This window comes from Fistularia commersonii, chromosome 9 (genome assembly GCF_037954325.1).
Source record: "Fistularia commersonii isolate RoL2024-O1a breed Wild chromosome 9, RoL_Fcom_v1.0, whole genome shotgun sequence".
Taxonomy (NCBI): domain Eukaryota; kingdom Metazoa; phylum Chordata; class Actinopteri; order Syngnathiformes; family Fistulariidae; genus Fistularia; species Fistularia commersonii.
The window spans coordinates 7,003,206-7,026,723 of record NC_141292.1 but is presented as its reverse complement, the minus strand read 5'-3'; the positions used below and the strand labels follow the sequence as shown (position 1 = coordinate 7,026,723).

The 23,518-nt window shown below is 38.7% G+C and overlaps 1 protein-coding gene across 1 annotated transcript in view; it reads left to right on the top strand.

The window, feature by feature from the left end:
- Positions 1-22,954, top strand: part of LOC147231091 (carboxyl-terminal PDZ ligand of neuronal nitric oxide synthase protein) — a 58,508-nt gene extending 35,554 nt beyond the window's left edge. Inside the window, exons 8-11 of the mRNA XM_086152216.1 lie at positions 970-1,131; positions 3,328-3,529; positions 5,489-5,813; positions 20,800-22,954. Of these exons, the coding sequence (XP_086008342.1) occupies positions 970-1,131; positions 3,328-3,529; positions 5,489-5,813; positions 20,800-21,340 (1,230 nt within the window). The 3' untranslated portion in view covers positions 21,341-22,954. The remainder of the gene's footprint in view (positions 1-969; positions 1,132-3,327; positions 3,530-5,488; positions 5,814-20,799) is intronic.
- Positions 22,955-23,518: the final 564 nt, after the last annotated feature.

Genomic DNA, 23,518 nt, shown 5'->3' with positions numbered 1-23,518 from the left:
CAATGATTTAATAAATCATAAAAAAAAAACATTTTTTCTATGAGTATGAGTATAGGGGTCAGTAAATGGAATTTCTGTAGACTATATACCAGACCCGGACATTTTACAGCCCGCGGGCCACATCCGGCCCATTTTACTATATTATCCGGCCCTCTAAACCATTTTCTTTGGATATTTCAATGAACATTTTCAATCAATATTGAATTTAAAACTCCTTATTTTTTCCTTTTGTTTAATTTTGTATGGATGTTTACATACAAAATAATGTCAGTACATTTATATGATCATAAACGATTTTAAAGTTGAAATACAATTCCAAAAATTTCAAATATTTAGATTTCAATTTTCATTTTGTTCAATTTCCATGATACCTAGTTGGCCCGTGCATAAAAATTGAAGAAGACATGTGGCCCACCAGCCAACAGAATTGCCCACCCCTGCTATATACGCATATATTTTTTGAAGCCAAGGGTTTTTTCGCATGATAACATACACTTTATACTGATGAAACGATTCCTTCATTATCTTCTCAATATTTAATTGAAGTGTTGTTAGATTGCAACAGGGATTCTGAAATTTCCGTTGCACGTTGTGCTTTTGCGCCCTCTAGTGGTGTGTTTGGGAGCTATATTAAGACTGCTTTGGCCTCTGTGTACTGTGCGTTCAGTTGACAGATGTGCATTTCATGCGTTAGTGTGTTATTTTTATCTATTGTACATCGTTTTTTGTACTAATGTGAATGATGATAAAGTGTTTAAATAAATTCAACTCGCACCACATCACTCTTCCTATACAATAATGATGTGATCACATCACAAATCACAACAATGATGTGATCTCAATTATGATACATTACTGGTATCTTTCCTTCAGATGAACTTTCGGTTCATTTTTGAGTACCAGCTGATTATGAAATTTTAAAGATACCATGCTTTTAATTCAGTTTGCAACTGTGTTTTGCATTGTCAGGACTTTGATCGGCGATCCGTCTTTACTGTGACACCCCAGGGCATCACTCCCGGCAGCCCATGTTCGCCTGTGCTCACCCCACTGGCGTCCCAGCACTACCTGCAGCTTCTTCAGCAGCAGCTGCAGCAGCAGCAGCAGCACACACAGGTGGCTGTCGCACAGGTAAGAAGATGACTAATACTGCTATCTCTCTAGGGTTAAGTACAGCGGTTTATGTTAATCAATAGCTAAGTAATCCATAGTTGTGCTATATGTCGATTATACACAGAATCTTGTGTCGTATAATCTTAAAATGGAAAAAAAAAAAACATCTATTGATGAATCTCAAGGTCTCCCATATGAGCAAATATAAGATAGAGTATGCCGGGACAGGCACACACACGCGCGCACACATACTCACACACACAAACACTTCAAAACAGATATCATTCAGGCTGATGATACCAATTAATGAGAATCACAGATAATCATTTTCTTTTTCGAGAGTCTGTCACAGTTATGTGGTTCTGATAAAACAAGCCGGGCTACTTTTCCAAGTCTCATTACCAGAAAGTGTATCATAGATAATACTCTGATGACTTTATTCATTGTATGATCTTTCTGAAGTGTTTCTTGGGATATTCTGGGAATACTTTTTAGTAGGACAAACACTGGTATTTTTCCATCCACGAGACGCTTTATTCAGCCTGTCACACAATTATTGCTATTCAATAATTATAACACCTTGCACATTTTTTAATATGTATCTTCAAGTCAAATTGAATTGTTTCATGTTTGGTGAAAATTTTCCCCATAAAGGTTTTTATGTAAAGCACAGTTTGAAAATGCTGCAGTTTTACCTGCTGACTTTCATCGTTCGGGACATTCTGGCCAGCACTGAAAGGCTCATTTGAACAGAAACTTGTTTAAATGAGTTTAATAGATAGTTCAACTTTAGCAACCGAGAAGGCCTGTTTTCTGACTTTCTAAATCTCTAAATAATCCATCTTTGGATGTATTTTAATGTAAGCTATACACTTACTTTCCATTCCCACATTTCATATAGGATTATTGCATATATCAAACAAAAAATTCAAGGCATGTTTACATATATTAAATGGGCTGTTCAATTAAACAAGGACTTTACAGCATTCCACATAGAAAGTTGAAAGTGTGAAGGACACAGGTGATGAATACAGGTCTTCAATATGATAGAAAGTTATCGCAAGAATCATGTCATATTATTCAACGGTATCATACATGTCCTCTGATTTTGACTGAAGCTGAGCAATATGAACACTATGTAGCGACAAATATGAAACATATGATGATGATGAAGGCAGGCATCCTCCAGACATTTTGCAACACAATACAACAGGATAACTCATTTGTTTGTTTTCCCCCCAAGCTGGATCTCAAGGAGCTGTGCTAGATAAAGATTTTAATTTATTTTTAACTGATTGTTCTGCTTAATTCAGAGGTGTTTACAAAAGTAGATGGAGCTAATGAGGGTTACATCATCAGTTTGTGTAGAGAACAAATGGCTATATATAAATCATGGAAACAAATAACATTAGATCACTGGCATTCGATACATAATATCATGGCTTGCTTTATTAAAATTGTTTTTCATCAGCGTAAACAAAGTGACAATCATTTTGCTTGCAATGAATGTGGATAAACTTGTCTACAGAGGGATGTGCATTCGTAATACCTTAATATAGTCACTGAATTGTAGTCTGAGAAACATTTGTGATTTATTGGATTAACTTCGAAATATACCACAGGCAATTGTCGCAGATTAACAATTTTGCCTTTCATTCACACTATCCCACTGGGGGGCAGCACTAACTTGAATATGGAAAATCAGTACAGCATAAAAAATAATCAGTGCAAGCTAAAAGCATCAAGAGATTGTACACTTTAAAATATCAGTAGAACTGCAATGTTAGTATTTACCTTGCTTATTTTCAACTTGAGATTGCACTTCTGCAAGGACCACTACTACTACTACTACTGCTGCTAATAATAATAAGAAGAAGAAGAATAGAAATGATAGCCCACACTGATTTGGTCACTCCTTCCACAAGTAGTTTGTCAATTAAACATTATTATTTAAATGTGTTCATTATCAGGGTTTTTTGGAAAAAAGAATTCAAAATTGTTGCAATCAAGAAGACAGATAAATGCTTGATTTTTAGGATAGCAGCTGAAAAATGTACATTGAAAATGTATTCATACATATTTTCTAATTTTGGCTGCAAAGACTTGAGAATTACCTTTGGTCACCACCAAAATATGAAATTGTTCTTACTACTGTATGTCATTTGTAATTGTGTAGACACACAAAAACACCTTTGCCTTTTGTCTTCATGCCAGGTGCAACTGCTGAAGGATCAAATGGCAGCAGAAAGTGCTGCTCGTATGGAGGCGCAGGCCCGTGTTCACCAGCTGCTGCTGCAGAACCGGGATTTGCTGCAACACCTGGCCCTCCTTGTGCAGCAGCTGAAAGAGCTTGAGGGCCATTCAAAGTCCTCGCAAGCGGTGCAGCCGCAAACAGAACCCCAAGCTAACGGCCACAGTAAGTGACAAACGACTGGCGGTTAGATCGGGCTGGCCATGTACCGTTTTCTCTCCTCACGCTCCGCTGACTTCAGGAGAGTGTAAGACAGTCATGACACAAACCATTATCTCTCACTGACTTCCTTCTGCCACTTTAAGTTATATGTAATGAAGCAGAAACTCAAAAATTTGAACCCCTCTCAACTTTAATTTTCCCATTTCATGACCTGCGAGCTCTATAAATGAGAAGGAAACTCTGCCCATCACTTGCGATAAAATCTAAAATACTAAGACATGTAAAATTGTGTACAATAATGTGTCTGACCTTTTTAGATGAAAAATTTTATTACAGCCACATTGAGTTGCGGCCTAGCATACACATCCATAATTTTTAAGTCATATCCAATTTCATGAAATTAGGAAAAGAAATTAATATGTTTACAGATAGTTAAATGTTATCTCATTTAATTTTTTCCAAATATTTCATATGCTTTCCATTCTCTGGAAACAAGAACAGTAACGCATGCAAACGAGGCCACCTGTATTGTGCACTGGGCTGATAACAAAGGGCAGAAGGCCGGATGGAGGTTTAGTGCTGATAACTAAGCAGCTGTCGTTGCTGGAGACCCATTGTGTGGCAACAAAGACAACGACCCCCAACAATATCTAACCTTCTCTGTGAAAATCAGAGTGGCTGAGGTTTATGGTAATAATATCCTTGTGAAGCGTTTAAAAGTAGACATTCTGCTTTAAGGTAATGTAACTTTTCACGGTTAGAAGCCAGACTATTGTTTGGAAGAATCTATTTTTGCAAGAGTGTGTCAGTTGAGTCAGTTGTACATGGTTTTTATATTTTTAATGCGGTAAGTGACACTACAATGTCCTCTCCTGATATCTATGCAATGTATGAACCGAGCCGGGGACTCAAGTCTGGAGTTTTTCTAAAGTGCAGGAAAACCGTTCCATTCGGCAGCTTTAAATTCCCATGATGCTGAAGAGACTGAGAGCAGCTGAAAGTGTTTATCTTTAAAAGCCTGTCATTTGTCTGGCTTCAAATCGTCACTTTATTTTGCTTAATAATCTTGTTTTTATTGTTGTTTTTAGCATCTTAGATATTTGAACCTTGTGTCTATTTTAGCCCTTTTTCTAAGTATTTGGCCTTTGAGGAAGGTACTTCTTCATCTCATCTGATCCGGGGCTCTGTTCTGTTTGTCAGAGATGTAAACTGCTCCACTAAGAACCCCAAGTTCTGTGTGATGACAGAAGGAGGATTCTGGCTATTTTGAACCGAAGTTGAGGCCCTGCCCATTTATACAAAGCTGCTGGTTTCATGTTTTTTTTTTTTCATTTGCATATTTCTCTTGCAAAAGATGTGCTGCACAACAAGCAATTTCATCCCTGGGAAAATAACAAATGCGACAAATTAGCACTGTCATCACTCCTGGGGTTGAAGAAAGTATCACAACAATGAAAAACAATGCTCTTTGTCTATAGCATAATGTATTGAATTCTGTTTTTGTATGCTGCTAAACACATCTGAAGAATATTTTTTATGGCAATTATTGTAAAAATCCAACAGTTCCCATTTTTGTGGATTCCACAACTGCCGAGTGCCCTATTAACCTATCATACCATACAAAATGTAGTGGACGAATAAAGTTTGATTGATTGAGTAAGTGATGTGTGTTATTATGTGTACCTTTCAAAAGTGACACATCATGTTTCAGGCCTCTATTTATCGTGTTGGCTACGCTTATAGAGAATGCTAATCTTGCTAATCCGATGCTTGGCCGACCTAAGTGCAGCCGATGGCGGCGAGCCAGCTTTTCTCCCTGATGAGAGTCAGCACTTAGAGAAATCGTTAGAAACAAAATCGTGCTTTAAAAAAATGTAGCATGTTAGTTGAATCTCCCTCGTCTTTGATTTCTATTTGAGACATTTCATTGATTTGTCCTTTTCTGTTATTTTGCTGTTCCAGATGGTGAAGAGTCATCAAACAGTTTAATCTCTAAATCCTCAAAATCGCTGTCTCTTAACCTTAAGAATCACTTCAATGTAACCCTGGAGCAGCTCATCACCTCCACACCTGCATGGCCGCTCCAAACTGACCCCACTCAAGTGGACTGCGCTGAGTCCTACCTGAACTTGCTCAACCTGGAGAACACCTCCTTACCAGCTTCCTCAGTTAATGGAGACCTGGACCCCCTCATCCGTGCCAATGGGTTAGTTGATAACAAGGACAGTGTCAAGGGCAACGAGGTCGTCCCATTCACACCAAGAAACTCAGCAAACATGGATGAAAAGTAAGTTCATCTTCAATTTTAATAGCCTGAGGGCCTTTTGAATGAAATCCATAGAGTCTGGTGTAACATGTGAATATGCAAGGAAAAGGTCAGCTGTATGGTTTTCATATGGTTCCGGTTTTCAGGGCATGGCGCCTATGTGTTGGCATGATGCTATTTGAGATGAAATATTCTACAAGTCTGTTCAGCAAACTACTATTTTTCCTTGGCCTGTAAAAACACAATTCTATAAGTATTTTCATTTGAATATTTCTTCATCCACTTTTTTAATGCTTTAGTTTAGAAGTATAAATTGAACATTTTTGTTACCCATTACATAAATTAATTGCTACTCCAGACAGTTTCATTTAGACTCCACATTTAATTAAAAAAAATGTACATTCAAACAAAGTTTTGAAGCTGTGGCTCAAGTGCAGTGACAGGACAGTTGCTATTGTTATGAACAATAATTAAAGTGAAGTAGTGTGAGGACTCTGAAAATATACAGTAAGATTGTACAAAAAATGTATTTGCGATATAAATTAACAGCATATTCAAATGTATTGGGCAAAGAGTGTATTGCACAGCATTTTGACATTATGTTTGAATATACAGCATATAGTGTCTATAGCATTGACAGATCCAAGGTGGAGGAGGTAGGAAGGGAGGGAGGGTATTTAAAGTTCAACAGTCTTATGGCTTGTGGGAAGAACCTGTTGCTGAATCTAGCTGTTGGGTGTGAGAGGGGTCAACTATTACATCATCTGGTGCCTGTTTACATCTTTGTTAGAGTCATTTATGAGATAAAAGTACATATTTGCATTCTCTGAATAGCTGTAAAAAACACTGTGCTGTTAAGACCTTGTTTTGTTTGTCAAAAGCTTTGTGTGGCATCAAGATTGGTACACAACACCAGAGCCCCTGAACACATCCCCATTTCTGAGACCATAAGGCCCATTTTTCCAAAATAGGAATAACAACCAGAAGCAGAAGGGCATGGCAATTTAAAGACAACTGAAATGGTTGGCAACTAAAAATAACACTTTATATAACCATTAGCCATTAAAAATAAAATAAGAGAGAAATAAGCTTCCTGCACCACCATGAAGTAACAGTCAGACCACTTGCACTTTACTGTTTTGCAAGTCAGCCATTGCACATTAATGAGAGCAGTCAGCGCAAACATCTCTTCTGTGGCAGTGGTCAGCTTCTGTTTGAGGGAACCTGCTATGCAGTGACACACTGTGCCTGTAGCTTTTAGTTTTATTAACAGAGAACAGCTCAACTCAGCAGAAACAGCCTGCAGCTAATGAAAGTTTGACTATAATCAGGAGATTACAGAAGTTGGGAAGAAAAAGGGTGGGAGTTAGACAAACAAAAGAAGGGATCATGCCTGAGCTTGAAAGAGGGAATAAAAAGCCATTTAGAGAAACACAAAAACGCCAATATTTCTGTGTCAGTATTTCTGTTTTTTTTAGAATAAGTCATTCTGAGATGTCATTACATTAAGTGTCCAGAGGACTAAAGGATATAAATGCTGAATATGTGCTGGATGTTTCCCTCTTAGTCTTACACACTTTTGCCGAGTAAAGTTTTTCACTGACTTTGCTCGTACTGCTTGTACAATCTGCTCTGGGAGGCTCCATTCATGATGTAAATAATTACATTTTAATCAGCTTTTAATCTCCTTAGTACCATCATGGAAAAAACATCAACTATTAAAGATCAAACACAGCTTTCAAGTTGGATTAACAATTTATTTATTCCCTTTATCTCCCATTTTTTTTTCTCACTAAATTTGCCTACTCTCTAAGCTATGTTATACTTTCAGGCTCAGACCAAGATAGGAGTCATGCTGAAATCAAAATTCAATTTTTGAAGGTGTCTAACATTTCAGAAAGGTAATATTCCAATATCAATAAATCAGCTGTAAATGTAGATTCATATTGAGGTTTGCCTACTTAAGCCAATTTCAACACGTTGCACTACTGAGTATACTGTAACAATTAAACACAATAAAAAAATGGTAAAAGTCGTTAAAATATGTCTGAAGGATGTTGACATTCTTTGCTGTAGAGAAATGTAATTATGGTTAATTAAGAACATAATGCATATTAACGTGAGCCTTCTTCAACATTCTAAATCAACATCTAGCACTAAATGTCCTGACATTTAATATAAAAAAAAACATACTTACAATTAAATATCAACCTCTAAACAATGTTGGTATCCAGCAGGGAGTTGATCTTCAACAAAGTGATCTTTCACTTCATAAAGATAATATATTCCCCGGCGTGCGCTAATGTGTCTGTTTCAATATCAGTTGATAAAATCAAATTACTGACTCATCAATTGGCCTCTACAGGGCAGCAAAGTGTATGGCTGAGGTTTGTTCGTGTTTCAACTCTGTGTGTTTCCATGCATGTTTTTTCTTCTTCCAGTCTGTAGCCTCAGCCCTACAGCCAGACCCTCATTTGATCTCCCAAATTCCTGCTTTTACTCTTACTAACCAGTGACTACAGCCCACTAACTATAAGAATGTGGAGAAAATAACAGGAAGACAAAGGGAAATCTGTAAACATGTGTTTCCAGTTGAACAGTAGTTTCACGTGGGAGTGTGTGGTGTGTATGACTGTGTACCAGGCTTCAATCTTTGATTTCCTGTTGTTTATACCGATGTGACAGTCAGGATTACTTTACCGTCTGCCACCAGAGCTGGATGTATCTTTTACGGAAGTGACTTTCCTTCTCTGCTATCCTCCCCCTCCTTTATTGGCTTTTTTTTACCTCGTATCCTGGGTGACAGCATGCTTACTGAATTACCGGATCGCAGAATTTGATACTATGTGTATAAAAAAAAAAAAAATTTTTAAATCATGGTGCTGATATTTCTGTAATGCATCATATGTGACTCGACCGTGCCACACATGGAAAATTTGAAAAAGAAGCATTTCTGGAATTAAAATTCAGCCTTCGGCCTCTGCTGTGTGTCCTAATCTAAACCCCTTCACATCACCTTGTTGCAGTCAACCCCCCACTGCCATCACCCCCCACCCCCCGCCCAATCCCACCACCACCACTGCATTGCAAATTTTATTGCTTCATTTGCTGTTGTTTTCTGGAATCCCCAGTGAATCGATGTTTACTGCATGAGTGGTCTGATTTTATATGCTATGAACAAGCCGATGGAGACTCCTCATCTCCCCTTCCTCATCAGCTCACCTCCTTGGTGTTATGACGGAGTGATATGAAAATAGTAACAGAAAACATGTTTTGCGATGAATCGGTAAATGGCATTAGCATACAATCATAAGAGCCATTCCCTTTCTCTAAGTGATAGGCCAATTGTTATTTTAAATCTGAGAATGAATCAGGTTTAAATTATTATATTGATGGAGAGTTTGTCGATAAACGTGGCCAATATATCACCCAAGTGATATCCTGCCAATTAAGGTTTATCAGTATTGACGTTGGTTTGAATTTGTGTCGTATAGCCCAAAGTAATATTTCAATGTAAATATAATTTTCATTCAAAATTAAATGCGAAATGTCTTTCTGATGTTACGTTGAACATTTCCCAGTTGAATATTGTTTTACGGTTGCAACACAACAATACATAGTCTTGGAGGTTTTCAATATTTACTGCTTTCCAAATATCAGGTTAGTCCGAAATATAGATGATAAATTGAATACGAGGGAAATTCTTTTACAGTATGAGTACCTTTGTATTTACGTTTGTCACTTCCTCTATTTTTGTGCTTAAATTATCAGCCAATTATTGGTACAAGATTTTTTTTTTGTCACAGATAAAGATATCTTTTTCAAACAGCAATTATAGGCAGAGCCAATGACGCCACTTTCATTATGCTCTCCAGCTGGCCCAGGAACCCTTTATACTCAAAATTCTATATAAACAAACAGTGCCAAACATTTCTAGTTGAACAAAGAATTCATTGCTAGATCATAACAGGATGCAATAGAGTGATTAGAATTTACTCCGAGGGCAGGACCTGTAGCCTGACAGACAAAAATCTGGTGCAGACACATAGCAAAAACAGACAAATATTACAGCAGTGAGTCATAGTTTACTTTGGCATGGTACATACATGGTATATGCATCTATCCATCCATCTTCTGCTGCTTATCCTGCACTCAGGGTCGTGGAGGGATGCCGGAGCCTGTCCCAACTGTCATCGGGCGAGAGGCTGGGTACACCCTGGACTGGTCGCCAGTCAATCCCAGGGCCACATACACTATATGGCCAAAAGTATTTGCTCACCTGAACCCCTAATCCATAGGTTTCAATATAGCGGTCTACCCTTTGCAGCTGTAACAGTTTCAACTCCTCTGGGAAGGCTCTCCACAAGGTTCAGTTTGTTTATGGGAATTTTTGACCTATTGGGTTTAGGTCAGGACTTTGTGTAGGCCAGTCAAGTTCATCCAAACCAGACTCGGTTATCCATGTCTTTATGGACCTTGCTTTGTGCACTGGTACACGGTCATGTTGGAAAAGGAAGGAGCCAGTTCTAAACTGTTCCCACAAAGTTGGGAGCATGGAATTGTCCAAAATGTCTTGATATGCTAAAGCTTTCAGAGTTCCTTTTGCTGGAACCAAGGGGCCAAGCCCAGCTCCTAGAAAACAACCCCACACCATATTCTCCCCTCGACCAAATTTCACTCTTGGCACAATGCAGTCAGGTAAGTACCGTTCTGGCAATCGCCAAACCCAATTCGTCTAAAAGCACAGAGAACGAGTTCCCACTGTTCTAGAGTCCAGTGGCCACGTCCTTTACACCACTACCTCCGAAGCATTGCACTTGGTGATGTGTGGCTTGGAAGCAGCTGCTCCGCCATGGAAACCCATTGTATGAAACTCTCTGTGCACTGTTCTTGAGCTAATCTGAAGGCCATATGAAGTTTGGAAGTCTGTTGCGATTGACTCTGCAGAAAGTTGGCGACCTCTTCGCTCTATGCACATCAGCATTCGCTGACCCCGCTACACCAGTTTACTACTGACTACCTTCTTAATGGCTGAGTTGCTGTTGTTCCCTAACTCTTACATGTTCTTAAATTACAGCCAGCAGTTGACTATGGAATATTTAGAAGCGAGGAAATTTTACGACTGGTTTTGTTGCACAGGTGGCAACCCATTCTTTCACAAATGTTAGTAATATCAGTCTGCATGCCTAGGTGCTTAATTTTATTCACCTGTGGCCATGGAAGTGATTGGAAAACCTGATTCCAAGTATTTTGATGGGTGAGAGAATACTTCTGGCCGTATGGTGTAGACAGACAACCATTCACTCATGTCTGTGGGGGTTCTCAGTCATCCAGGTCATGGTGACAACCTTTCACTCACTCATTTGGGGCAATTTTTCCAATTCTTTTTCCAATAAACCTGATGCATGTTTTTGAGACTGTGGGAGGAAACGGGGAATCCAGAGGAAACCCACGTAGACACGGGGAGAACATGCAAACTCCACACGGAAAGGTCCCCTTGTCGGAATCAAACCAGGATCCTTCATGCTGTGTGGCCTGCGCCACCGTGCCACCCCATGGTTTATACAGTTCTTTCCTTCCCTTCAGTCTTTCTTGTTTTGTCATTCTTCATCCTCACGACTTTCATTGGTCTCATTGGCAAGTAATTTAATAGCAGGAATGAAATTGAGCGTAATCGAGTATGTTTCCAGGCCTTTGGGCAGAGCCACCAGCTCTGTCAGATGGATTTACACACTAAGACATGCAATTGTTCAGGGATAGAAAATGTTGCTTCTTCAAGGTTTGGTGCAGATCTGTGTTCTCTCCATCAGGCCTGACTGGACGTGATGCCTTCTGACAGTCACAGGGAGGTTTGACAGGCTTGATGTAACACTGGCTCTCTCTTTGAAACTCACTTGCTCAAAGTTTTCCTGGCACTTTGCAGTTCCCATTTCACTGATATAGACTCTCAGTTACATCCACCTACATGTTTAATCAGCGCACGCACACGCACGCACACACACACAAACACACAGTCACACAAACACACACACACAAACTGAGAACAGTGTTGCATTAATTTCTTTTTAAAGAAACACGCTATTACAAAGGCTAAGTGTCTCCTCGCTGACTGAAAAACCTCCTACTTGTTTCTTTCAGATGGTGGTGCCAAGTATTTAGTCCTTGCCTCTGTGTGTCTGTACCAGAGGAATAAAGGATATTAAATGTTTTAGTCTGGGTCTTATTTTCCACATCTAAGCAATAAATAGGGTCAGATTGGACATAGCAGAATGTGGCGCACCATTGTTGCTTTGTCCTCTAAAAGGATGCAAAATCATTTAGATAGCTCTTTTAGTTTAATGTTGATCATTTCTGTTTTGCAATTGTCATTTATACTCCTAATACTTGAGGACACCACAGAGGTGCATTGCTGGTTTCTTCAGCCACTTCAGTTCCTTTAAAAAGGCAAAATCTATCGAAGAAAAATACCACATACCCTAGTGTAACACAAATGTTCCTGTTCTGGCCCATAGTCGTGATGAAATGAAAGCTGGAAACAGAATAAATAGACTTAGTTGTCTCGGTTGGCAATGCCCACATTCAGGATGGCTTTTAAGCAATCAGTTATTGGTATAATTTCCGGACTATTGAGTGCACCTGAATTCAAACCACATCGGCTAAAAATAACTAAATAAATATAAGTGTACATACTGTATATAGGCCACACTTGTCTATAAGCTGCAGGTGTCTGCATTGTAACACAAGATATTTACACAGAAACAATTTTTGAAACTTAATTAAATGCATACAGGTAATATCCACAAATGCATATTGGAAATGCTTACACGGCTGATGAAATAGATACATAATAAATAAAACAAGGAAAAATCCATCCAGCTATCCATTTTCTACCCTCTCTTTGTCCTACTCTATCTGATCGCTATCTTCGTCTTCCTCCTGCACACTAAAACCATTAAAGTTGTCTTCTTCAGTGTCAGAATTGAACAGCCTCAGAATTTCACGGTAATTTTATTGGTCCGATGTGACGAGGCTAAATGTTTTGAAGGCATGAAGCTCATCAGCCCCCCCAAAAAATCCATAAATTAGTCGCATCATTGTGTAAGCCACAGTTTTAAAAGTGTGTGGAAAAAAGTAGTGGCTTAAAGTCTAGAAATTACACTAACGACCAAAGCATTTTACCCGATGTTGAATGTTTTTTTTCACTTTGGTTTGGGGAAAAAACATATATAACTCAGTGAAGACTAAACAGACAGAGCCTTGTGACTGCTGGCATTTGTGGAATAGTCAAATGCCAGCAGATAATAGAATATGTTCTGACTTCACAAGGAGAAAGAGAAAGCAATCCCTCAGAGTCGCTGATTGATTGTAAGTAATTGGCAAATAATAATAACCCCATAGAATTGTCTGAGAAATTAAAAGGGAGCAGTTTTATAACTTTTAATTATGCATGATCTGTTGCTCTGCAGAGACTCCACAATGGAATAGCTGTGATTGGGGGTTTTATTAGATCTGCTTTCTTCACCATGCTTTTCATCAAATCAGACACAGAATAGATGTCTCACAGCAGATGTTTGTAACCTGTCACCTGAAAAGAAGACCCCTAATAGATGACAATGTGTCTAATTTTTAGCGGCCCTGTAAAGATAGCCTTCAACTCAAAAAGTAATATTAATAAAGGGGATGCACATTCCTGTAAGATTGGTTCACCCAAGACAATGACTTAAATGCTCAAGAATTTCCCTCCATTTCCATCTCTAAGTTGTTTGTTTAACGTTAAAACCAAACAGATCCGTGACACTTTTGTCTCTGAGACTCTTGGTCATGACAGCCGAGGAACAACACATGCGATTTGTGCTTGCCAGATGTGTACCACATGTCATGAGCCAAGTGTGACTGTCTTATGACAAAAGATGTGTGGTTGAAAAGTGACCCGAGTGTTATGAGCACAGCTATCTGGCATTAAAAGAAAAACACACAGACCACACACAGCCAAGATAATCCAAAGCTTTTATTAGACACCATTTATAAGTTATGTTTTTTCATCTCGTCATAGAAGTTCTTCTCAAAACTTATAACAAATTACATTGACTAACTCAGCCATAATTTCTTAAAAAAAAAATGTTGCCTCTAAATTTTTAAAAACTGGGAAACCATAATCAGTCCCCTGTAATTGAGAGTAGGCAAACATCTCTGAGGCTAATATCTCCCATGCAGTGATAAAATCTGAAACACTCAAAATGGAAGAAGACCAGTGAATGAGGGGGAGAAATGCATTTTGTCTGGAATTGTCGCTGCAATGCAATCAAAAACAAGCAAGATGATTTACAATTAAATCTGTTTCCTCCAAACTCTGTGCTCTGGTTGGCAATAGACATGTGTGTATGTCATGCATTAACGTAATGGGATCTAATTAAGCGATCTATAGGGCATGGTCCAAAGCACATGACTCTTTTTCCCTTAGGCTGTGTTTAATCTATTCAGCTCTGGCGAATGAACTATAATCCCTACACTAAGTAGACACATGCAACAATAGAGCTGCCAATTTCTTCTACAGTTTTCATATGTCTATTCTAGGTTTATTAAGATGATCTTAGCTGAGGAGATAGTCACTTTTCCCATAAGGTCAGGTGCACGTGTACATTTGCACATTCCTCATTTAATAAGAAGTTCCTGCTCATTGTTTATGTTTTAGATAAAACCCAATGCATTTTCCAAGTTACATTCTGTGTGTGTTTGGGCAGCAATTCAAGGTCTTATTTGCTTTATTACAAACTGATAAATGAGAAGTCTGAAGGAGACATTTGCCGTTTGAAAAGTCTCCTTCATTTTGTCCTATTTTAGCCCCTTATCACATTTTATAAATGTGATAATGGGCTGCGACAATTGAGAGCAACAATATCAAATCGCTCCATACACCTGCTGGGGCAACATGCTCTCACAAAGCTAGCAGAACAAGACTCTTAGATTCAGAGTGACACTGCTCAAACAAGCAGAGAAACTGGGATTTACAAGTGCAAAAGCATAACAACTTTGTTATGAAATGTGGTCCACATTTCTGCAGAATTGTCCTTTAGAAACATCACTAAACGCTACTAAGAAAATGGATGACTGTCATTGTTCCATAAAAATAATAATAATAATATTCAATTACTGATACTTTGTTAGTCCCTTGTGGGAAATTCCTTCTCTGCATTTAACCCATCATGGATGAACCATGAGCAGTTGGCTGCCGTCTAGCAGCACCAGGGGAGCAGTAAGGGATTCAACATATTGCTCAACAACACCTCGACACTAGGAGGAGCAGGGAATTGAACCAGGAATGTTCGGTTCCAAGGATGATCACTCTACCCCCTGCACCACGCTGCCCTCAAGATACACTTGGTCCTACCAAATTAATTCATGCATCCATTCATTCATTATCTATATGGCTAATCCGGCACTGAGGGTTGAGGGATGCAATCCCAGCGGTCATTGAGCAGGAGGCAGGGTTCATCTTGGCCTGGTCAATGACATAGCCACATATAGAGATCTACAGTCATTCACTCTCATTTTATATGAGGTAAATTTAGGATCTCTAATGAACCCCCCGCATATATTTGGACCTGGGGAAGAAACTGGAAAACCGAGAGGATGCCCACGCAGACACAGGAAAGATTTGCAAACTCCGAACAGAAAGGCACCCTGTCGAAATTGAACCAGGGTCCTTTTTGCTGTGAGGCATCAGATGATGTGATTCAATAATAAAAAAAACATCTATATAGCATGACAGGTTAGGCTGGTTATGGTGATGTTCGCGTCATTGATATATTTTTGTGAGAGTGATGCAGTGACTTCACTGTTCGTGTATAGAAAGGCTTCGGTTCACTTTTATTTTAATAATCACTGTTCCCTCGCTCTAACTTTTCTTTGCACCATCCTACTCCTCGCACCCTCCATTACCCCTTTCATTGATGCATCACTTCATTTTTTTATTTTTTTGTTGTTGTTATAATAGGCTTACGCATTTGAGGACAGCCATCAACCCACTCATCCTACGAATGTAACAGAATACAATTGTGCAAGCCAAACCCAGAAATTAGCCCAATGACAACCAGAGATTTGCAAAGCTTTGGCTTTAAAACAAGAGACCTAGATTTTTTTGTCACATACCCTCAAATGTTCGCAAGAAAAAATGACAGTTCTTCATTTTGCTTTTTAGTGTGTACCATACATAAGGCCCTTCATTATGTGCAGCAAATTCTTATCTCCCTGGATTATTTATGTAAATGATGCTGTTTTAAGTTGCAAGTAATGTGTTATAAATTGCTTATTATTGCATGAAGACCACAGGACAGCCTTTGCCAGATTAAATAGAGCTGCCGAGAATGCACAAAAATGCTAAATCGCCTCTATAATTCTCACATAGATCTCTGAATCTCTGTAGCCTAATTCTTACTTCTCTTTGGCACAGGTGTGAGGATCCCAACCTGCTCATCCTCTTCCTCATCTAACCATCCATATTTTTCCCAAAGATATCTACTATTCAGTCTGTCACTCTTCTCAATCGGTCTGAATCCAAGAATAACATCCTCCAACACAACTTTTGCATTCCATCGCCTGTCCCCTTACCTCCCACCTCTCTCTCGAAGCCCAGAGAGCTGTCTTGATACTGCCTACTCCCCTTCCTCTCCTCCTCCTCCTCTTCTCTTCTCTGCCCCCATCTTCTTCTTTTATGTGAGTATTACTCATGAAACCCAGCATGTGGCACCGATGTCTGTGGCACAAGCATGAGTCTGGCCATGTGGTGAATGAAAAGCGTGGGTGTTTGTTGGCGGACGTGTAGCACTCAGTATTGATTTCACTGCTAATGACTTTGTAATAGCATCCATTTACATGTGGAAGCGATTGTGTAGCTTCATATCCGCATTAGCGTTGTGAGAAGCTGTGAATCCCACATGCCTGAAACACAGTAGTGCTGTCTGTGTTTTCCATACCCTGTGAGATCCTGTTGTGTGTAAAAATAGAGGAAATCACAATCTTGTCACATTTTCTGTTGAGGTTCAGCCTGAGAAGGAAAGCCATTAGAGCAGAAACACCTGACTCATATTTTATCTGGGAGAATTGATTTTTGGGATATCGGGGATCTTTTGTTTGTGAGTATATAAGAAATATTTTCGGTAATCTTAATATTTAATCATTAACATTAAACATTTCCTAGGATAAATCTTGTTGACTGGCTTCTTATTTACTTATTTTGTTTTTCCCACTTACACCTGTTAAAGCTACAAAATGACCATCAGGTGTTTTTTTTTTTTGTTTGCTTTTTTGAATATTCACAAGTCCTTTATGAATTTTTTCAGTGTGTTCTGTCTTTTATGTCTCTTGATTAAAGGGGCACTAGCTTTCTCTCTAGTGGGTTGTAAAGGAGTCATCATGCATTGCCTTTGCTTTGCTTCCAATATTTAACTCAAAAATAGAAGAATATCTTATTGGATAATTCAAAAAGTCCACAAGAAAATTTGATGTTTTTCAATGTTGAAAGTGAAGATGTGTGTTAAACTACATATGATATTTGAGAGGTCCTAGCTCTTTATGTAGATGTTTTCTTAGCTATTTTCATTTCATTTTCTCTCTGTAGGGCAAATAGAATATTTGACCACTCTTGTCTAGCCTGTCTAGCTTATTACCTTATTACCAATAATAACACTTGGACTTGCTGTTGTTAAAAATAAATTAGGCTATCTTTTCCTGGTGTTGTGAATGAAATACTTAATCAAGTCAGATTTGCAAATATACAAAATATGTCCAAAACCTCTGTGGTATTTGTGGGTAGTATAAAACCTGCTCCAATAAACAAACTATTATAAAAATGTATTTATATTTACTGAATAAACATTCTAGTCCGGGCAAGGGTTTTGCCAACTGAGATGGCACTTATTTTTAGTCTGGAATGCGGCCTGTAAGACAGCCTGAGGATGTAATAATTTCTGGCAGTGTCAGGTACACAGAATCAGAGGTCTGATTTAGTTTGTCCAGCAGCCAGTGGAGTATTCAAAATAAGAGTTGACAACAACAAGAAGTTTAGTCTTATTCCTTTGCCTTATGCCCTTGGCAAATCCCTGAAGTCATATATGGCTGTCCCAGAACAGATAAAGTATTATAAAGAGCCAAACTCATATTAGTCCCATTTAGTGGGGGATCTCTCTTGTATATCCCCTAAATGAGTTTGGCACTGGAGGTGTTATGCATTACACTGTCAAAAATCTGATCTAAATTAACCTATCCTAAATGACAATATAAACTGCTCCCTCAGTGTGCTGTCTCGCTGTCCAGCGAGAGGTAGAAGACACACACGTGTGTTTAAAGTTTAATTTGGATGTCTACTCTTTATCACATCTTCCATATGGATTTTGCTGCGTACCCTTGAATTAAAAAATATCAACTGTGGTGGGGTTGTAAAAAGAAAGATACCTGGAGCTGACAGGTTGGTGAAACTAGACAGGAGGCAGATGAATAGAGAGACAAAGAAAGAGTAATAAAGAGAGAGCTATAAAAAGGTAAAGAAAGAACGAGGAAGAGGGAGATAAGACTGCGAGCTGAAAGGTGGTGTCAGAGAAGAGGACTGCTGAATCAACGTTATGATAATGAGATTTGGAAGGGACGCGACATCCTGCTTCTTCATCCAGCTGCAGTTTTATCTCTTGGATGTTTATTCTTGGCAATACTTTTCTCAAACAATCTTAGCAGAATCTAACTTTAAGCCTGACAGTCTGTGTTTATAAGCCTGGAGGAACCATTTTTAAAGGAAGCAAACAGTTCCCACAAATCCAATCATTTAATTTTGTTTCTGAGTTATTATGTCATTCAATGTCAGCTATCCTTTACGCATTACAAATAACTGCAAAGGCAAAGCTTTGCAGCAGCTGAAATACTGATCAGTATCACATTCATTGCCAAATCAGAAAGTGTGACGCTTACTTTGTGATCTGATCTGAGAGCTTGGATGCCAAACTCTCAGAAACCAGATTTCTCCTGGCTTTTTTAATATCTGATCACTATCAGTCATCTCCTCAAGGATAGGATTGCTGAAAAAAAAACAGTACCTGGAAACATGATTGCTGATCCTCAATTAAGTGTTTTTGCAAATTAGAACTTCAGGATCGCATCCCTACTGAACAACCTTGACAGTATATTGACTTAAAATGTTACCAAGGGGTTTTAATGAGATGAAAGGGGGGGTTGGTTGACTTCACAGGAGAAGGTTATATTTATTTCAAATCTCAGTTCATTCTGCCCAGTTGTGACCAGTTTATTGACACAAAGTCAACCAAAGTCAACCAAAGGCCAGGTTATTCCTGCCCATTCCTGTGCTCCTTGCATTCAGATTTGGCCCCAACACATTAATTGTGAAGGAACCCGTTCAACAGTTATTCATTGGAAATGAGAGTTGAAAAGGACAATAATTTAAAAACTCCCAGTGGATCTAATGATTTGAGCCTGTGGCAACAGGGTCAGTCAAGGTGACGTCACTGTATTTGTGTATGTCGGCCTGTGAGTTTGTAAAAAGTTAACGATTACCTCTGGGAAAGGGTTTCCCTGCAGCATTACTGTCTGTTGTGACAAAAAGCTTATCAAAAGCTTCCTCACCAGTAAGTCACATAAGTTTATTATAAAGCAAAAATGAATTGACAACAGGCCTGGTTCCTCGCATAGCAAAGTCAGCAGCCATCAGTACTTTGCAGGTGGAAGGGGTCATTAAGGGGGCTTGCTTGTCTGGTGTTGTCAGCACTCATTGTTGGGGAAAGCGACTGTGTGTGTATTGGTGCTATTTATGACCTTACAGTGCCACAATCAGGGAGGAAGCAATGTAGCCATTTGAGTTGAATGCATACGTTTGTGTGCGAGGAAGGGAACAGCTAGAGCTTTTGCCCTCTCATCCAACCCAAACTCCAATCTCCTTATCTGCCGGCTCCATTTGTTTTTACCCTTAGCCTACTTTCTCATCAGGGGATCTGTAGAATCTCAGATAAGTCCCTGGTCTACTGAAATGTACTTGTCGTGCAGCTCATGACACATTGCACTCGGTTTAATGGGGTGTAATGTAACTGATAGAGGGGAAAAGTCGCTAGAGGCTCATTCTCATATACTATTAGCACAGAAATACTGGATCTGAATAAGTAATGCCGAGGCAATAAACACTGAGTCATCTTATGACATGGGATGGAAGATGTATTTTCTAAGGCTAATGTACAGCACATCTACCTAGTTATACTGAAACTTTTTTTACATGTTTGTGAAAAGATTCAAAATTCAACAGTCAGGTTTGGTTACAATTTTGAACGGTGTGCAACAATATCAATTTCATTTAAGAAAACTTGGGGTAAAAAAAAGTGAACAAAGAATAGTTGACGAAGAATATTAAATATTTAAAAGTATATAACAAAGCCGGTAATACAGAGAATAAGGTCAGATGGAGATGGTTGATTGGAGAAGGGAAAAAAAGGAGAAGAAGAAAACAAAGCCTGTACTTATCAAGTAAAATGTCCAAATCAGTGTTGTAATGGTCATGTTTGACCTTATTGATAATCAGCAATCATCTAAAATCCTTTTTACCATTCGAAAGAAATAGAAATTAGATTACTTTGTAGTTGCAACTGAAAAATGGGTCTCATACTAGAATGTGATGTGAAAATGTAATGTGGACAAACATACTTGACTGTTTAGGTACTGGATTTTGTTATGTGAACAACACAACTGGAAATACACATGTCAGCAGTCATCAGTTGTCACTGCATGTAGGAGACTTTGTAGGAGCTTTTTTTAACATATACATAAAATGCGGATCGGGAAGGTTTTAATATTATCCAGCAATATCGCTTTATCTGTGACTTGAAAAAACTATCTGGCACATAAGGCAGTTGGGCCTCAACAGCTTTTGATAATCTTCTAAAGAAAAGAATGCTTTCCGTACTCTGATGTGTTTTGATCTTAGGAAGCTAACAAGTCCTTCTTTTTTCCCCTCTGCCAGGTTCAAACAGATGATCCCAAAACTTGACCCTCCCCCACCGTCAATGAACCGCAAGCGGGCAAGCAGAACTCTGTCCCCAGGGTCAGAAGTAGCATCAGTGTTAATACCCGGAGAGGCCACAGTAAATGATGCAGCTCCAAGCCGCAGCAGCAGCCTCTCCTTCCCAGACTTCACCCCCAGCTCCCTGTCATCTGCAGACTTCCAGTCACTCAGCAACGGCGAGAGCAGCTCCTGTTCAACCAGTGAAGATTCTGGCGTCCGCTCTGAAACTAAATCCCTTATGTCTCCCCTACGAGATGATGATGACCCGTTTGGAGACCGTGGGACATTTCTGACAGCCTCCAGTGGCTGTGAGAGTCCCTTGGAGGGACAAAATGAGTCGTTCCCTGCCGAACCCCAAACCCTCAATTTACGCTCCAGCGACAGTCACCAATTGCCCGTCCCTGCTCTTGAGAATGACACTTGCCTCCACATCAGTTTTTCTGAGGATGAGCTCCTGGAAAATAGTAAAGAAGATGTAAATGTCCCACAGAGAAGTTAAGAGGAATAAGTCGATTGCTCCTGAGGTGTTTCATTCTCTTCATAAATCTGCTTTTAATGTAATACTTACTTTCCAACTCCTATGTTGCACAGGGCCTCGAAATATTTCAGCCACTTATTTCACAGTCCAGACATGGAAGTTTGGGTACTGAATAGTAATCAATTGTATAAATTATTAGCCAATGGACAGATTTAGTATTTTTGTAATGAAAATAATGTAATAATTTACATTTTAGGGACTAGAATGTTAAACAGAATACTGTACATGTAGCAACTGTTGCACTATTGAGAGTCACATAAGTAGAATGCTAAGGGAAGAAGGAAGCACATTTTATTTTTGCTAGTTGTCAGCAAAAGAATAGTTTTTGTATGTTGCTTTGCTGTGGTGCAAACTAATGTGGAAAAGCAATCCTCTGCACATTTCACATATTGATATGTTCAGAGAAAAACCAAAATGACTGTGATGCTGAAAAAGCCTTGCCGCCTTATAAAAGCACCTGAAATGATAATGGAACAGGAAAGTGAGAAAAGAGGAAATAAGCAGGATAGAAATGCGCAGATAAACATTGTGTATGGCTTTGTACTCATTTTTACAACACACTTTACAGGATAAAGTAATATAACGGTATAGGATTAAAATGGATATCACAATGTTCACAAACTTTATTTATGTTGTTGATACATAACATTGACTGCAGAACTAAAATGTGCCAATCAACAAAAAACTGGGATCCAAAAATATTTTTAAAAAATCCATTTGAAGTTATCAAGAAATCTGTTATACTTTATCAGTACTGAGAAATAATGGACAAAAAAAACAGAAGTCTAGAATTAAAAATGTAACAACCTGAAAATGTATTACATGTCATTGTCCTAATAGATTAATACTAAATATAAAGATGAATAACTCAACCCTAAAAAAGCCCCATATTGTTTAATTAGGAACTCCATCTGCACTCAACTTTAACCAAACTGATTTTTTCCGATCAATACACTTTGTTATCATTTATAAAATGTTTTTTTCTTTTCATAAATAATTGAAATGAAATATTTGTAAATGTCAGACATTTAAACAATAATGGAAAAAATTGTTATAATAATTCACAATTCTTATTATAGTGATTTTGTTAAAAAAAAAAAAAAAAATCCAAATCATCCAATCAATGGATGATTAATTGGATGAGAAATAATGAATGATGGTAAAACAACCTTATCTCTCACGCAGGCACACACACACATACACATATATATATATATATACATATATGGTTTTGTTTTAGTAGCCTGCATATCGCAGCAATCTGAGCTGGGTTGTAAGAGCTTTTGTTTTCAGTTAAGTGTACAGGTGTAACCTATGACAGGTAGAGGTGACAAAATGGCAGTGAGAAGAATTGCTGGAGAAGTTTGATGGCTCAGAGGTGCTGGTTGCAAAGACAACCAAAGACGAAAGGCTTTTCTCAACATCATAAGTGAAATGGAGTTATAATAGCAATAACACATGCGTAGATTAAAGAAATAAAATGAAAAAATGAAGAATGAAGAGTCAATGCTTGTGTCTTTTTGGATACTTTTCTATCTGCATTCCTTACCAGTCTGAGTTAAACGATTTTAACATTTGTCGAGATATATCTACATCACGAAGGATTTTCTGTCAGGCTGTGAAACGTAATGTTAAGACGGGCTGCCGTAAAATTTAAATCACAAAGCCACAATGTAGCCATGCACAGACAGATAATTTTGTGGAACCATTATCTGTTTGCTTCCTTTCCTCTGTCCTTTTACTTCTGTGATTAGCCTTTTCACATTAACATTTGTCGTTAAAACTTCCCTTGTCTTTAAAATGATTTCCCCGTGTGAATAGCATTTCTCCGTAGAGGATTGTATGTTGTCAAAGGTGAGCTTTTTTTTTCCACTGTTGTCTCTAAGTCCGCAAAGTTTGCCTCAGTCATCGTGCCGTGTTGCTACATGGCATAAGCAGGTGAGTGACAGGCTTAATGTGCTCAGGGCCTCAGTGGGATGCAGTAGTGGGAATTCCTCCAGCTCTAAGGTGTTAAGAGCCATTATTTCCCCGTCATTGCTCTGATCTCAGAAGTGCGAACACCACTACTGGCGCTAGCAAGAAAGTGCGGCATGTGGTTTATGCGTGGCACAGGATCCCTTTTCTCTACGTGCCGCCATG